Raw genomic sequence first — 18162 nt, 5'->3', positions numbered from 1 at the left:
TTTTCCACGCATGGCACAAAAATATCGATTCCGTGAAACTTGGCATAAGCATATAAAATATCGATATGTAAGCGCAGAATTTTTGTTCAGGATTTTATTGATATATTGAAAATGTTTTTTTCCGAGCATGTGCATCCTAGGTCAAAATTGGATTTCCGATCCTTTCTCTTCGCCTCCCCTGCAGCCCTATCCAGTTCCTGACACGCATCGCAGTCCTCCCTAGCTAGGGTAGGGTTCCGCCCCGCTGCCCATCTACGGCCGGCCGACTACGCCGTTGCCTCGCTCCGGCAAAGCTTGCGCGCCCCGGCCTTCCCCGGTCCCGTCCCGCAGCTCCTGCATCCCGTTCGGGCCTGCCCGCCGCCGACTGGCGGGTCGACCCCGGCCATCCCTCGCCCCCGATTGACCGCGTCACTGCCAGACAAACAAACAGTGCAAGTGGAATTCCAGCCTAGCTGTGCGACACTGGAGATAATGCACAAAAAGGAGGCAAGGAAATCTGGTTCTCATGTCGACGATGGTATAGCTGAAGGCAAACCAACTGTTGTTATTTGCGACCCATGGAATCCTCCCTATCCTATGTACCATGGTTCTCCTACTCGCAAGTCCTACGCAGAGTGGTGCAGCAAAAGAAGAGATTTTCTCAAGACCTCCAGAGCAACCAGTGTAATCACCCCGGATCGTACTCCTCCGACGGTGCATTATATGTTCTACCAAGTGCTATATCCCCGCTTGTTGCCCATCCTGGAGAAAGACAGCGTCGCCCGCTTCCTCCGCTTGTACGCCGCCGAGTGCGGGAAGTGGATGACTTCTGGTTCCATCATCACCCCAGAAGCCTTCAACCACATGATTGCTGAAGATGCCCTGCGAATCGCAAAAGTTGTCTTGGAGGTTAAGGCTCCCGAGCTTGAAGGGTGCCGCACCAATCCCAACTATATGAATCAGTATGGGTACTTTCCCCTACATGAAGCCGCGGAAAGGTTCTCCCTTGAGATGATCAAATTGCTCCTCCGTCATGGCGCGTCAGCCAATTTACGAACGGATGGCGCTGAGGATCTACTCCCACTCCATGTCGCAGTTGAGGGCACTTGTCTGCACAAGTATCTGGAGGATAGTCTACTTCCTGAGCAGGAGGAGCATCACAATTGCCCAACAGTGAAAGATGCCAACTATATTTACAAGATCATTCATCTTCTGTGCCTGCCTGAGATGAAAATGTTCTTGGATACGACTAGGCTGCTTGCTGAATACACAAATAATCTAGTTGATGAGATCTTGAACTACATGAAGGATGGTAAACTTGTGCAAACAGCAGTTTTGCTCCTCGCGGCTCAAGCACAAATCCGCGTGGGATCTCGCTGCGGTAGAAACGGTAATAGTACACTTGATGGATTTTCTATTATCACAGCAGGCATTGGCCAACACATGATTAGCGTTAAATTGGAGATGTGTCGAAGCAAAAAGGAAATGGCGCCGGATCTGGAGGCTAAGTGCGAACATCTGTCATCTGCGTTGTTGCTTGTTAAAATAATTTCCCAAGCTGGAAATGCTCTCGATTCATACATTGGGACTCACCAAAAGGTGCCTCATACAAAGGTCCTTGAACGTGTTTCACAAATTCTTAATGATCATGGTTTTTTCCCTAGTGGAGAAGGCCTGGGCATTGGAAACCTCTTCCCTTATAGATGGTGTACAATGCCTAATGGTAAGGCACCTGAAAAACATGGGAATGTGGTTGCAACTGAGGCAGCTGCGAAAACGCCTAATCTGTATCCTGCAGGTAAAAAGGCTGCAAGAAGTAAACTTCGTGGACGTTGGGAGCGTGAATGCACATGGAATAGCTTCTTCCCATATTGGAGATCGGTGTTGTCACAACGATATCCCAAAAAGGCGGCTCCAGCCTACGCACAAGGCGATGCCTTGTGTCTGCCTAACTCTGATCACGTCCATAACTCTGGGAGCAAGTCATCACTTGGTGAACTTTCTATGCCGGCTACAAATGATACTGCACGTTCATTGGCAAGAAGAATTCCTCAGGGCACAAGAATGAATCATCCGAGCAGGCTATTTGGAACTGTTGCATTGAAGATACTCAAGGTGCTGAAGAATACATGAGTAAGACAGCATCAACTTTGTTTGTCCAAGTAGACATGATATGATGGAACTGTCTTTTCTTGTTGCAGTATCGTCGCGAAGTACTGAACCGTTCCAATGAAAACGCGGCGTATATTTTTTGTTGTAAAAAACAACATAAAGTTTGACTGAGTTTGTAGAAGAAATTATCAATGTCTATGCTACAAAATCATCATCTTTAGATACATCATGCAAAATACTTTCATATTATGTCTGATCTTGTAAATGTTGATAGTTATTCTATAATTTTTGTCAAGCATTAGACTGTTTGACTTTAGAAATAGTTACAAGTCATCTTACCTGGAATGAAGGTAGTACATATGATGTGATTGCGAACTTAACCAGTGCCATACAAGTACCTCGTTTCGCAATATGCACAATATATATACATCTGATTTGTATGCTGTATATTACATACTACAGTACTATGCAAACAATATCTAGAGTGTTCAAAAAGGAAAACGTTGTCACCTTCTCTGTTGCCATACTGTGGCACAAGCTTGAATTGATCGAGTCGCACCAACAGCATCTGCCCCGTCATTTGTTGTTGCAGACTTGCAGCCGTGCGATAGTGACGCCATGTTGTTTGGTGCCTGAAAACTTGAACCGGTCCAGAACGGCGCGTGCCACTCGATGTCAAATTCTGTTGGGTATACCAAAAAGTCGGCAGTAAACCGGCCACACAGGTCGACACGGCGGCTTGTACGAGCAGTCCAGCAGGGCAACTTGGAAGTTACGCGTTCCTTACCGTCTTGCTGAATATCTACTGAATACTGCTTCTGACGGCCGAAATTTGTTGGGGGTTGATCGCACCCGTCATCATAATATAAGTGGTGCCCAGGCTCCCAAGAAATTTGTGGAGAAAATTGCATACAACTGTACAGAAAGAAAGCTTGAAAACGCCTCCCGTAGCATTCGATCCGAAGACAGTAATTGGTTTCACATCGTTGTGAGCATGATCAGCAAGCAGTAATTGGTCTCGCATTCTTGCTTGACCAGCAGTTAAATAGCTTGTACGTATTGTACTGCCAATGTGTTGGTACCAATCTACAAGCACTGCACGTAGTTGAGCATCAACGGCCATGGTGTACAAGAGGCAAACACACAAGTTCAACATGATTGTGAAGAGAGAGTGGAAAGATAGAAGAATGTAACTGAATTCAACTACTAAAATGAAAAATAAAATGAGGTTTGAGCTCTGTTGAGAATCCCATGGAATGGAGGGCATATAACTATGTATGAATTTTGGTCACTACAGGAATGGCGAAAGGCAACGACGACCTTCTCATACGCCGACGGCCAAAAGTCGGGGCCGTTGGCGTATGGGACGGCCAGGTCAGCCCGCCAGAAGGGCCGTCGGCGTACCAGCCAACAGCCGCCTCAGCATATGGCGGGTCGTCGGCATACGACATTCATGCGGCCCACCGAAGCTAAGCCGTGACGGTGCTGTCGGCTACACCGAGGGCTGCGGTCGGCATAGGCCTCCCCTCATTTTTTTCTTTTTCGCTCCCACCACGTGACGTCACAACTAGCCTATACGCCGAAGGCCACCCTCGGCATAGCCTCACCCTTTTTTTTCCCGCTCGTTTTCTCCCGCCAAACTTTCCCGCCCGTTCTCTCCCGCATTTTCTCTCCCGCCATGTTTTCCCGTTGTTTTTCTCCCGACAAATTTTCCCGCCGAGGGTCGTGTCTACGCCGAGGGCCCACGTGGCTCCGCTGAGGCGGACCTTTGCCGAGGAGCTACGTCGACGGTAGCCCTCGGCGTAGTCTACGCCGACGGCCTTTACGCCTAGACCAAGGGTTCGGGGCCGTCGGCGCAGCGCGCGATTCCTGTAGTGGGTGAACTCAATACTAGGATCCAAATGCTTCCATAGGAAAAACTCATATGGATTGGAACCATCCAAAACTCCAATGCAATTTCTTCAATGCAAATATGCCCAATATATATTGGATCTTTTACGGTGCAATTTACTAGTCCTATTGACTACTAGTATTTTGAATAATTAAAAGGATAAGAAAATGATGACACAAATTTAGGTTGATTTGTTACCATCTAAGTACCCTATGGTGTCGGTCCATGCACTAGAACGTATTGAAAAATTGTCTGACCATGCTCCTATCCTATTAACTACTAGGAACCTGATGTCTACGCACGCTTCTCACTGGTGGAAAAAAGGGCTTTGGTCGCGGTTGGCAACTGCCATTAGTCGCGGTGGCGCAACCGCGACCAAAGCTGCGCGACTAAAGGCCCCCCCCTTTAGTCGCGGTTCCTTACGAACCGCGACTAAAGGCCCGTCCACGTGGGCCGCGAGGGCGCGCCGAGGCGGAGGACCTTTAGTCGCGGTTCTTCTGGCCAGCCGCGACTAAAGGCCTCCGCAGGGTTTAGGGTTTTAGCCCCCCTCCCCCTAAATCTGGTTTCTTTTTAATTTGTATTATTTTATTTCTTTTGGGTTTTAATTCTGAAGGAGTTTCACATATTTAGGCCAACCGCGACTAAAGGCCTCCGCAGGGTTTAGGGTTTTAGCCCCCCTCCCCCTAAATCTGGTTTCTTTTTAATTTGTATTATTTTATTTCTTTTGGGTTTTAATTTTGAAGGAGTTTCACATATTCTACGGTACTGTATACATACATGCATATGAATGTACAATTTCAAACAAATTTGAAATTAGAACCAAAAAGAATTCAAGAGGAATATACAATATATATTCAATATCGGATCACCATATACAATATATATTCAATATCGGATGACCATATACAATTTTGAACAAGTTAGTTACAAATTCTGGTGCATATAAAGTTCTACGTCATCGTAATAGTGTTCTCCTCTAGGATCGATGACTTCCCTCGCCAACCATCCAGCTAGTTCCTCTTGAAGTGGTCGGAAGCGAGCTTGGACTAAGCGTCTTCCGGAGGTTATTCCTCGGGATGTTGTTCTCACACGTCTGGTCCCGCTCATTGCTGTCTCTCCGGATCCTCTCACAAACATAGTATCCACATAGATTGGTCCCCGGTGGCTGAGTATCCCCAGTCGTCCGCACTGCCATTTTAAAAGATAGCTCTTTTTTGAATTCACCGACCTTGGTATCTACGAACCGTCTCCAAACCCTACGAGGCAAAGAAAATTAAATAAACAAGAGAGTTATTAATTAGTTACTTGATATTAGGAAATGATGAACGAAATAGGCCGATCGATATAGAGCGCAAATGAATGAAAATAATTACTTTTGCAACATTTTTCTCATGTCGCCCCAAAGCGCCGGATCCATATTCGAGAGAGTCGTGGACGAGAACCGAGGAGGTCTGAACTTTAATTACCATAAGAATCCGGTGGAACCTGCGGACACGATACATGCACGATCATGCATAACTCATCGATTAGCCACATACCATGCATGGAGTAAACAAAAGAGAATGTGCTCAAGACAGAAACACTCACCCAAAATGGTAAGGAAATAGAATATCACTTTTCTCGTTGCTGTTTTCTAATAAACCGCCACAGGTCATCCTCCACGTCGGCGGGGTGGTGTTCTAACACATGTGAATTAACGATGTGTGGGTCAATGAACCCAACATCATGGATGTTCCTTATTCGCATTTCCCGCTTCTTCATTCTCGCATAATAGCGTACACAACAAGATAGTTAGGACAGTGCGAGGCAATGAACGAGATGGGGTAGAAATTAATAAATCACTTACGTAACGTAGCAACCGATGATAGATTTGTCGAGGTCGCGCAGATTGAACAGTGGAACAATTCACTCGGAGGAATTTGTACCCGGTAATGTTTGAAGTGATGCTCATATCTAACTTCCGCATAGATATAGTCTTTGGCGTTTTTATGTTTTATGTAACCCTTGTACCAATTTAGCAGACCTAGCATTTGTCGAGGTAGATCCCCTTCTGCGCGAGGCTCGACGAGAGGGCCATTCTTCACATATGTAAATACTACGTCCTTCATTGGCGCCTCATCAAGGCCTAGCAGTGCACGAAGAGTGATACCTAACTCGGCCGCTTGTTCTCTGGCACTCGTTACAGTCAATCCATGTGCTGCCGCAGCTGCTACGATATCGGGGCATCCGGATCGGCGGCTTGCACTATGAGCGGGGCGATCGATTGTTTACTTTGTTCCCGAGCTGGGCAACTTCTTTCCCCCTTTCTAATTTTGACTCGGCCTCGTCCTTCACGGCTTTCTTCTCCGCCAACTCTTTCCTGTTCTTGAACGCGAGTGCTTGCCTACGAAGTTCACGTAAATAGTCGTCGAGGCAGATTCTTCGCGGCTTGGGACGGTGTGTTCAAAAATGACTTAGCCCACTGCTTTTCCTTGTCGAGAATATGCGGCTTGGGCTCGCCCTCTATTTTCCTCTTGACGCTCGCCTTCCATTTCTCTAAATCAGCAGCCGCGCCCGCCTCGACTTCCTCGGCACTACTTTCCCAAGGCCTCGTGGGGAGAGGCTTCGATGATACCTCCGGTACCTTTGTTTTCTTAGGTACGTAAGGGTCCGGGTTAATAACCCGGGACTGCTTCGCTTCTTCGCCGGAGGTGGATTGGGGCGGTACCGGTGTCGATCACCCGCCGGACGAGGATCGGGGGCGGCGGCGTGGGCTGACGTGACTGAGGTGTATTAGGTGAAGCACCACCGCCACCGTCACCGCCACCGCCACCGTCACCGCCACCGCCACCGCCACCGTCACCGCCACCGCCACCACCACCACCGTACGGGGGTGGACTTGTTGGCGCCTCGCCCGGAAACTTGATAAATTTCTTCTGCCATAGAATGAACTGGCGCTTGACATCTCCAAGTCTTTTCACCCCTTCGTGTGTAGCAATGTCAATGTCCGTGTTCTCAAACCCTTGGACTATCTCCTCCACCGTCACACGAGCATAGCCATCTTGAATGGGGTTGTTGTGGTGGAGTGCTCCAGTGGTAAAGCACTGCCGATGGATACCTTGATGGACATGTTCCCGATTGGGTAATACAGATGACATGCTTTCATCTCCTTTATATCGTCCACGGGGTAGCGAGGAGGCTCCGGTGCAGTAATTTCGACCACCGGAGGCTCCGGTGCAGTAATTTCTATCGTCGGTGCACCAGCCGGTGAGGCCTCCGTGGAAGCCACGCTGCTTCTTCTCTCGCTGGCTTCCGAGATCCATTGGATGATCTTCACATGCTGCGCCCGAGCTGCATCTCTTTCGGCGACTAGTACACTCACGGTTTTCTTCATCACATCCATTTCCGTTACCAACTTCGCCACAACATCTGCATCCCGATCCATCTTTCTCTTACGGCTTCGTAACCGTACGGGTCATCGTTCCGGGAACCCTATTTTCCACGGAATGGGCCCCATGCCTCGTATACGTCCTCCGTGTTCGGGATTCCCGAGGGCTTTTGTCGGGCGTCGTTCTCTCTGTTGAACCTGATCCTCCCCTCTTGAGCCTCCCTCATTGCCTCAATAAGCTTTTGGGTGGGTGTAATTATTTTGCCCCGATAAACACACTCCCCTGTCTCCGGGTTCAGCGATCCCCCATGCCCGTACCACCAGCTTTTGGCCCTTGGGTCCCATCCCTCCGTACTGGACGGATTCCTCGCGCCCTCAGCTCGTTCTCCATCTTCTCCCACTTAGGCTGCCAAAAGCGATACCCTCCTGGCCCCATTTTATGATTGTACTCCTTCTTGGCCGCATTTTCCTTATTTTTTCGATAGTTCAAGGAATGCTCCGATTTCTTTTGCTTCACAAATTCTGGCCAATCATGTTGCGGTTTCTCATATTGTCCTTTGAAATCCGGAGTCTTGCCCTGGTTGACAAAGTCATGGGCTAGATTTTGCTTGTATTTCCGAATGCGTTGGCCATCCTAGAAAGAGCGAACTGTTTGACTAGCTTGCGCCTCTTCTTGTTTTCCGCAATCTTGTTACCCTCCTCATCGTATTTGCGGTATTCCGGAGGTAGAACGAAATGTTCCATAAGCTTGTTGAAGCAATCTTTTTTTTCTCTCTTATCGACAAAAGTGAAACCAACACGTGCCTTCTTTGGCTCATTCCACTCCTGGCGGGTGATCGAGACGTTGTCTCTAACAACGGCTCCGCATTGGCTGACAAACTTGGTGGCGTTCTTGCTGGGCTCCAGCGGCCTGCCGGTTTCTTCGTCGACAACATCGATGGTGCATGTTTCTCCTGCTTTCATCGTCTTGGTTGCGCCACGCTTTGACGACGTACTCGATTTTTTCGACGATCCGGCCGAGGGCTAAAATAAGAAAGAGAGTCGCGCGCGTTAGTACACACACATTTATTCAAATCAGTTAGTTGTATCACCAGACGCTCAATATGTATATATATATATATATACCTCGGCGCCGGAGGTGGTTGCTACTTCCAATTGAAGATCGTCGTTTATCGACGTTTCTTCGGCATCATCTGCTTGCTGACGGCGCCCTTCATCTTCACACTCAAGGTTCAGATAAGAAGAGATATCATCTTCTTCTTCTCCGGTCGGCACATATGGAATATCGCCTTTTATGATGCCGAACATATGGTCTTCGGCGTCCGGATCATAGTTGTCCGTAATCGGGTCAGCTCTATCGTCCGCCATATGTCGATCCTGAAAACATGTAGTCAAAACAAATTAATTAAGTGAAGAAGGGGTGGTGGCGGTGGCAAAAGGGCGGTGGCAAAAAGGAGGGGGCCGGCGAGCTGGAAGGGGTTGGGAGAGGGTGTCGCGGAAGAGCGCGAGACGGGGCGGTAGACGACGGCGTCACGGAGAGGGAGGCGTATGCGGAGGGGGCGACGAGGGGCTCGCTCCCCCCTCAGTATACGCGCGCGGTGGCGGTGGTGAAAGGGCGGTGGCGAAAGGGCGGTGGCGGTGCCGAGGACACATAACCCTCGCGCGGTGGTTAAGTTATGTGTCCTCGGCGCCCTAGTGCGTGTGTGTGGCACGCCGTCCTAATGCGTGTGTGTGGCGCGCGCCCCCGGCCGGCCTTCGGGCCTCCGTCTCCCCTAGATCTAGTACGTTTTATTAAGACAAGATTTTAAGTCAAAATTATTAAGTCAAAAAAAGTCAAAATTTTAAGTCTCAAATTACAAGTCTTCTTTTAGTTTTTTAAGTCTCAAAATTTTAACTCTCAATTATTTAGTTAATTTTAAGTCTCAAATTTTAAGTCTAAAATTTTAAGTCTCAAATTTTTAAGTCTCAAATTTTATGTCTTCTTGTAGTTTTTTAAGTCTCAAATTATAAGTCTCAATTTTTAGTTAATTTTAATTTCGAAATTAACAAAAACTAAAACTAAAAAAAAGAAAAAATTGGCCGGGCCGGCGGTATGCGCGCGCGCGGCGCCCTATCGTGGCCGGCGCGCCTCTCTGCCGGCGGCGCGCCTCTCTCTGGCGGTGGCGCGCGCGGGGCCCGCGCCTCTCTCTGCGGCGGCGCGCGCGCGTGGGAGTACGTGCGCGCGCAAGGCTGCGGCGACACGGGCGCGCGCGCGGCGGGCGACGGCGGGCGGTTTGGATCCTTACGGGGCTACGGCGAGCTGGTGGCGGCGGTCGATGGCGCGCGGTGGCGGCGGTCGATGGTGCTTGCGGCGGGTGGCGGCGGTCGATGGCGCGCGGCGGCGTCTGCGTCGAGGAGGCGTCGGCGGCGTCGTCGGCGCGCGGCGAAGATCGTCTCGATACACGAACGGGCGGAGGAAGAAGGGAACTGCGCGGCCGTTCGGCCGCGCGATATTTATAGCGGATGACCTTTAGTCGCGGTTGGGGTCACCCACCGCGACTAAAGGCTACCCTTTAGTGGCGGGTGGTGTCCCCCACCGCGCCTAAAGCCTTTTTAGCCCCATTTGAGGTTCCGCGGAAAATGACCTTTAGTCGCGGTTGGCACGGCCAACCGCGACTAAAGGCTTTTTTCGAAATTATTTCATTTCAGAAAATGTTTAGAATACATATAATATATCAAAAAATTCATAAAAATAAAACTAATTCAATTCAAAATTTTAAAAATACATATAATATATCAAAAAATTCATAAAAATAAAACTAATTCAATTCAAAATTTTAAAAATACATATAATATATCAATAAATTCAGAAAAATAAAACTAATTCAATTCAAAATGTTAAAAATACAAATAATATATCAATAAATTCAGAAAAAAAAAACTAATTCAAATAAAACTAATTCATTTCAATATGTTAAAAATACAAATAATATATCAAAAAACTAAGAAAAATAAAACTAATTCAATTCAAAATGTTTAAAATACATATAATATATCAAAAAATTCATAAAAATAAAACTAATTCAATTCAAAATCTTAAAAATACAAATAATATATCAAAAAATTCATAAAAATAAAACTAATTCAATTCAAAATCTTAAAATACAAATAATATATCAAAAAATTCAGAAAAATAAAACTAATTCAATTCAAAATTTTAAAACCCCCTCTTCCCGCCTCTTTCCGCCGACCCCCTCTTCCCTCCTCGTCTTCCCGCCATTTCTTCCCTGTCTTCCCGCCTCTTTCTTCCCGCCAATTGTTTCCCGCCAATTTCTTTCGGCCTCTTTCTTCCCGCCAATTTTTTCCCGCCAATTTCTTCCCGCCACTTTCTCCCCGCCTCTTTCTTCCCGCGTCCTGTCTTCCCGCTCCCATTTTTCCCGCCATTTGTCAGTACATATAGGTAGCCCGCCTTGGCCAGCATCACATCTCTACAATCTCTCATCACTCTCTCATGGCTTCCACCGCACCCACTCTAACCTACCAGCAGGTGGAGGAGCTTTGCGCCTCGAACTACCCTTGCCCTCAGGGCTACCGCGTCCTCGCCGGTGGAGCCTAAGCGCCGGCGGCGTGCCGGTCCCTCCCGTCCCTCGAGTGCTGCGCGCGCCGGCGGCCATTACGAACCACTACTACCTCGACCTCACGCCGGAGCAGCGGATGAATCCCCGTTGGCATCCCGATAACCAGCATACTTGGGACGCCTTCTTCATCAATCGGCGTGAGAGGGCGCTCGCCAGGTATGAGGAGGACGGTCTGCCTCCTGGAAACTTCCACGAGGCCGGCCGTCGGCTATGGTGGTACGGCCGGACTGCAGAGCGTCATGGACTACATCACGGCCGGCGATATCCCCGCCCGCGCTACCCTCGATTTGAGCCACGAGCGCCGCCCGACGACAGCCGACGACAAAGAGCGACGACGATGCCGGCAACTTAGAAGGCGACGACTACCGGTACAACGGCGGCGGCTATGAAGACTACGAGTATGCATATTATACGCCTAGGCAGGAGTATGACTAAATCACTCCAAATTTCATGTATGCGGGAGTATGACTTAGTCACTCCAAATTTCTGTATGAAGGAGTATGACTTAGTCACTCCAAATTTCATGTATGCATGCAGGAGTATGACTTAGTCACTCCAAATTTCATGTATCATCAGTGCTATCTCGAGTCAATTGAATCATTCGAAAATGGACACCAAACACATCACGGGTAATATAATTCACATGATTCATTCAACAAAGTTTGGTACAATAAATTATTACACATCATTTCTTCCCTTGTGTCCCGCTTGCTTACGATTGTGCCGTATCCATGGAGCATCCTCATCATTTAACTTAATGCTTGGGTCGGTGTTCACTTTGAAGGGCGGAATTTCAGCAAACATATTATAATCTTCGACATGTCTGTCTTGTCCTCCACTCCCACGATGTTTCTTTTCCCCGAAAGAACAATGTGGCGCTTTGAATCATCGCATGATGTACCTTGATCGTTTTCTTATCTTTCCGTTTCCTCGATTTGCTACTCATGTCCTTCACATAGAAAACACAAGGCGACATCTTTCGCGAGGACGAATGGTTCGTCAAGATAACCAAGATTGTTGAAATCCACCATTGTCATTCCGTATTGCTGGTCCACCTTTACCCCACCTCCTGTTAGCTTGAACCATTTGCACCGGAACAAAGGGACCCTAAAGGAGGGTCCATAGTCAAGTTCCCATATCTCCTCTATGTAACCATAATATGTGACCTTTTGCCCATTCTCGGTTGCCGCATCAAAGCGGACACCACTGTTTTGGTTGGTGCTCTTTTTATCTTGGGCGATCGTGTAAAATGTATTCCCATTTATCTCGTACCCTTGGAAAGTCGTTATAGTCGAAGATGGTGTCTTGGCCAACATGTACGGCTGATCTACAACCTTATTGTCACTCATTAAATGTTTTCTCAACCAAGCTGCCGAAAGTCTCCATGTGGGCCTTCCTAATCCAGGATTCGGGCTTCCCGGGGTTGTCCGAGCGTAAAATATTCTTGTGTTTCTCAAAGTACGGAGCAACCAAGCTGGAATTGGTCGGAATCGTGTGGTGTGCTTCGATCGGAGAATGGCCGTCCATACATATCATTGATTTCCTTCCGATCGTGCCTTTTCCACTTAGTCTCCCCTCGTGCCGCGATTGAGGAAGACCAATCGGCTTAAGGTCGGGAACAAAGTCAACACAAAACTCAATTACCTCCTCATTTCCATAGCCCTTGGCGATGCTTCCTTCGGCCTAGCACGGTTACGAACATATTTCTTTAATACTCCCATGAACCTCTCGAAGGGGAACATATTGTGTAGAAATACGGGACCGAGAATGGAAATCTCATCGACTAGGTGAACCAGGAGGTGCGTCATAATATTGAAGAAGGATGGCGGGAACACCAACTCGAAAGCGACAAGACATTGGATCACATCGTTCAGAATCGTGGTAGAACTTCTGGATTGATTACCTTCGAGAGATTGCATTGAGGAATGCACATAGCTTCACAATGGGCGATCGAACATTTTCCGGCAGGAGCCCCCTCAAAGCAATCGGAAGCAATTGCGTCATAATCACGTGGCGGTCGTGAGACTTCAGGTTTTGGAACTTTTTCTCCGCCATGTTTATTATTCCCTTTATATTGGACGAGAATCCTGACGGGACCTTCATACCGCTCAGGCATTCAAAAAAGATGACCTTCTCTTCTTTGGTCGAGCGTAGCTGGCACGACCTTGAAACCGTTCCGGATGCCGGTCATCGTGGTCTTTCAAACTTTGCTGGTCTGCCGTGCTTCCTTTGTATCATTTGACTTCCCATACACGCCCAAGAAGCTTAGGATGTTCACGCAAATATTCTTCGTAACGTGCATCACGTCGATTGCAGAGCGGACTTCTAGGACTTTCCAATATTCTAGCTCCCGAATATAGATTTCTTCTTCCACATGGCTACGTGCCCGTCAGCTCCCTTCGGGCCCGATTGTCCGCCGAGACCCTTTCCAAAGATGACTTTCAAACCCTTGACCATATCAAATACCTCGGCACCGGTGTGTTCCGCGAGCTTCGGCCGGTGATCTGCCTTGCCGTTGTAATGCTTGCCTTTCTTTCTTCTTTGGATGACCTTTCGGAAGAAATCGACGATGCCCAAGGTACACGTTCTTCTTACAATTTGGCAAATGTACACTTTCGGTCTCATGTAAGCGGTGCGTGCATGCATTGTATCCCTTATTTGACAGTCCCGAAAGGTTACTAAGAGCAGGCCAATCGTTGATGGTTACGAAAAGCAACGCTCGTAGGTCAAATTCCTCTTCTTTGTGCTCATCCCACACACGGACACCAGGTCTGCCCCACAGCTGTAAAAGTTCATCAACTAATGGCCTTAGGTACACATCGATGTCGTTGCCGGGTTGCTTCGGACCTTGGATGAGCAACGGCATCATAATGAACTTCCGCTTCATGCACAACCAAGGAGGAAGGTTGTAGATGCATAGAGTCACGGGCCAGGTACTATGGCTGGAGCTCTGCTCGCCAAAAGGATTCATGCCATCCGTACTTAGACCAAATCTTATGTTCCTTGCGTCGGCTGCAAAATCTTTGAACTCTCTGTCGATCTTTCTCCATTGCGTTCCATCTGCCGGGGTGTCTCAACTCCCCGTCCGACTTACGGTCCTCTTTGTGCCATCGCAACAACTTGGCATGCTCTTTGTTCCCGAACAGACGTTTCAACCGTGGTATTATAGGAGCATACCACATCACCTTGGCGGGAACCCTCTTCCTGGGTTTACGGCCCTCAACATCGTCACCAGGGTCATCGCCTCGATCTTATAACGCAATGCGGTGCATACTTGGGCATTCATTCAAATTCTCGTATTCACCGCGGTAGAGGATGCGATCGTTGATGCATGCATGTATCTTCGTAACCTCTAAACCTAGAGGGCGGACAACCTTCTTTGCTTCGTACGTAGTGGCGGGCAACTCGTTATTCTTTGGAAACATATTCTTCAACATTTTCAGCAAGTTTTCAAATGCCGAGTCAGCTACACCTGCCTGTGCCTTCCATCTCAGCAAATCCAGTGTGCAGCCCAGCTTTTTCGGACCATCATCGCATCCGGGGTACGGCGCCTTCCTGTGATCCTCTAACATGCGATCCAAATTCTCCCTCTCTTTTTCAGTTTCGCAGCGTCTCCGTGCATCAGCAATGGTCCGACCAAGATCATCAACGGGATCATCACGTGCCTCTTCTTCACCTTCCCCTTCACCTTCCCCTTCACCTTCAGCATCCTCCATGAAAGTATCACCGAAATGAGCAAGATAGCTTTCATCGATGAAATCATCCCCTTCTTCATCTTCTTCCATTATAACCCCTCTTTCTCCATGCTTGGTCCAACAATTATAGCTTGGCATGAAACCGTGCCGAAGCAGGTGCATGTGAACATCTCTTGAGGAAGAGTAACCCTTCGATTCTTACATTTAACACATGGACAGATAACAAAACCCTCCTGCTTGTTCGCATTAGCCACTACGAGGAAATCTTTCAAACCCGCACTGAACTCGCCGGAGAGTCGGTTACCGTACATCCATTGTCGATTCATCTGCATTATTATAATATAAAATATATAATTAACCATCATGCATTTGTTAAACTAACTAGCTACAAACAATATAAATTAAACAATGAACTACACACACATGCACATTTTATCAACGACACATCAAAGGTTCAAGTTGCTAACCGCGATCGAGGAGGAAAAAATAAATGAGAAAGCTCAAGTGTGGCTCCAACACTTCATATCATGTTTGTTTCATGCTCTTGGGGCATTTCATCAAACACCTTATGTGCATAAGAGGAACCAAAAGCAAACCTAACACCCACTTGTGAGCTTGTGAAGAGAATGGCACCAAATGGCTAAGTGTTGGCTGCTGGATGGGTATATATAGGGGAGGGGCTTTAGTCCCGGTTGGCCTGGCCAACCGCGACTAAAGGCCTTCGGGCACCTTTAGTCGCGGTTGGCCTGGCCAACCGCGACTAAAGACCCCCCACGTGCACCGGCTGGCCACCGAGCGCCCTGGGCCCAGGCCTTTGGTCGCGGTTCTCCTCCCGAACCGCGACTAAAGGTACCATTTGTCGCGGATCCTGCAGCATCGCGACTTATGGGGCTCACCCGAAGCCTGTTTTTCCACCAGTGTCTATTCCTATAGACAGTGTTGGGCCTCCAAGAGCAGAGGTTTGTAGAACAGCAGCAAGTTTCCCTTAAGTGAATCACCCAAGGTTTATCGAACTCAGGGAGGTAGAGGTCAGAGATATCCCTCTCAAGCAACCCTGCAATTAAGATACAAGAAGTCTCTTGTGTCCCCAACACACCTAATACACTTGTCAGATGTATAGGTGCACTAGTTCGGCGAAGAGATAGTGAAATACAAATAATATGGATGATTATAAGTAGTAATTGCAATCTGAAATAAAAATGGCAGCAAGCGAACATGTAGCAGAACTTGTTGGAAACGGTGTTTCAATGCTTAGAAACAAGGTCTAGGGATCATACTTTCACTAGTGGACACTCTCAACAATGATCACATAACTGAATAAATAAATGCTACTCTCTAACACTCTCTTGTTGGATAACAAACACCATTCATTGTGTAGGGCTACAAGAGCACCCTCAAGCCGGAGTAAATAAGCTCCACAACGTCATAAAGGAATCACACACGATGCACACACTATCACCGTCACACCGTGGAGAGTGAATCCGGAGTTCATATTAAAGTAACCTCTAGAGTGCAAAATAGACCGTTGCAATTTAGACCGAGTACTAACATAGCATACACACTGTCACCAATAGCTATGAAAGGGGGAATAGATCACATCAATACTATCATAGTAATAGTTAACTTCATAATCTACATGAGATTACAATCATAACCTACGCCAAGTACTACATGATGCACACACTGTCAACTTTACATCATGGAGGAGGAATAGACTACTTTAATAACATCACTAGAGTAGCACATAGATTAATAGTGATACAAAGCTCATGATCGCATAAAGATCACACCATGGGAGAGAGATGAACCACATAGCTAACGGTAGAGCCCTGATGTCTACGTGTGATTCTATTCTTGTAGACAGTGTTGGGCCTCCAAGAGCAGAGGTTTGTAGAACAGCAGTAAGTTTCCCTTAAGTGAATCTCGCAAGGTTTATCGAACTCAGGGATGTAGAGGTCACAGATATCCCTCTCAAGCAACCCTGCAATTAAGATACAAGAAGTCTCTTGTGTCCCCAACACACCTAATACACTTGTCAGATGTATAGGTGCACTAGTTCGGCGAAGAGATATTAAAACGCAGGTGGTATAGATGGTGGTAAACGGTAATTGCGATCTGAAGTAAATATTGCAGGAAGTAAAGATGCAGTAAAACAGTAAAGACGCGATGTTTACAATATTTGGAAACAAGGCCTAGGGATCCTACTTTCACTAGTGGCCACTCTCAACATTGCAATCATAATTGAATATAAATATAAGCACTTCATCATACTACTCTCCTGTTGGATAAAGAACTCAAATTCATTGGGCAAGTGTGCAAAAGCACACCTCAAAGGCGTATTCCCAAGTACTAATAAACACCCCACACTGTCACCGTGAGCATTCATAGGAGGTACTAACACACCACAATTCATAAGGGTGTTACACACGGCGCACACACTGTCACCATTACACCGAGGTCACAGTAACTCCAAAGTTCACATAATAAAACACTTGAATAGCATATGACATCTAGATTGCAAAGCCTATGATTACATAGATGAACAAATAAATACTACTCTCAAACACTCTCTTGTTGGATAATAAATATCATTCATTGTGTAGGGCTACAAGAGCTCCCTCAAGCCGGAGTAAACAAGCTCCACAACTTCATAAAGGAAACACACACGATGCACACACTGTCACCATTACACCGTGGAGAGTGAATCCGGAGTTCATATTTAAAGTAACCTCTAGAGTGCATAATAGACAAGAGTAACATCTACATATTCATAAAGATCACACCATGGGAGAGAGAGATGAACCACATAGCTACCGGTAGTGCCCTCAGCCTCGGGGGAGAACTACTCCCTCCTCATCATGGGAGACAGCAATGGCGATGAAGATGGCGGTGGTGTCGATGGAGATGACTCCGGGGGCAATTCCCCGGCAACGGCGCCAGAAAATAGCTTGATATCTACGCACGCTTCTATTCCTGTAGACAGTGTTGGGCCTACAAGAGCAGAGGTTTGTAGAACAGCAGCAAGTTTCCCTTAAGTGGATCACCCAAGGTTTATCGAACTCAGGGAATAGATTGAAAAGCTCACTGTTGTTTTCCATTATGCCTAACAAGTGAAAAATAAAAACAAGAGACAAAAAGATAAAATTGCAGAATCTATAGGAGATAGCTTCGAGCACTCACACACCGGCAACAGTGCTAGGAAATAGCTTAGTAATCAGAGGATGTGAATACCTTTTACCTTACCTCCCCGGCAACGGCGCCAGAAAATAGCTTGATGTCTACGTGTGCTTCTATTCTTGTAGACAGTGTTGGGCCTCCAAAAGCAGAGGTTTGTAGAACAGCAGCAAGTTTCCCTTAAGTGAATCACCCAAGGTTTCTCGAACTCGGGGAGGTAGAGGTCAGAGATATCCCTCTCAAGCAACCCTGCAATTAAGATATAAGAAGTCTCTTGTGTCTCCAACAGACCTAATACACTTGTCAGATCTATAGGTGCACTAGTTC

At 47.2% G+C, this 18162-nt stretch overlaps 1 protein-coding gene across 1 annotated transcript; it reads left to right on the top strand.

Moving 5' to 3' along the window:
- The first annotated feature begins 471 nt into the window (after nucleotides 1-471).
- LOC127318427 (uncharacterized) lies at nucleotides 472-2112 on the top strand. Its single transcript, XM_051348910.2, has one exon. It carries the CDS (start codon nucleotides 472-474, stop codon nucleotides 2110-2112), a length of 1641 nt encoding a protein of 546 aa, XP_051204870.1.
- Nucleotides 2113-18162: the final 16050 nt, after the last annotated feature.

Source organism: Lolium perenne, chromosome 7, assembly GCF_019359855.2.
Source record: "Lolium perenne isolate Kyuss_39 chromosome 7, Kyuss_2.0, whole genome shotgun sequence".
NCBI lineage: Eukaryota > Viridiplantae > Streptophyta > Magnoliopsida > Poales > Poaceae > Lolium > Lolium perenne.
This window is presented reverse-complemented; position numbering and strand designations above follow the sequence as displayed.

Bases quoted from the DNA above. Each gene is read 5' to 3' on its own strand.
- LOC127318427 (XM_051348910.2), top strand. From the start codon at position 472: ATGCACAAAAAGGAGGCAAGGAAATCTGGTTCTCATGTCGACGATGGT.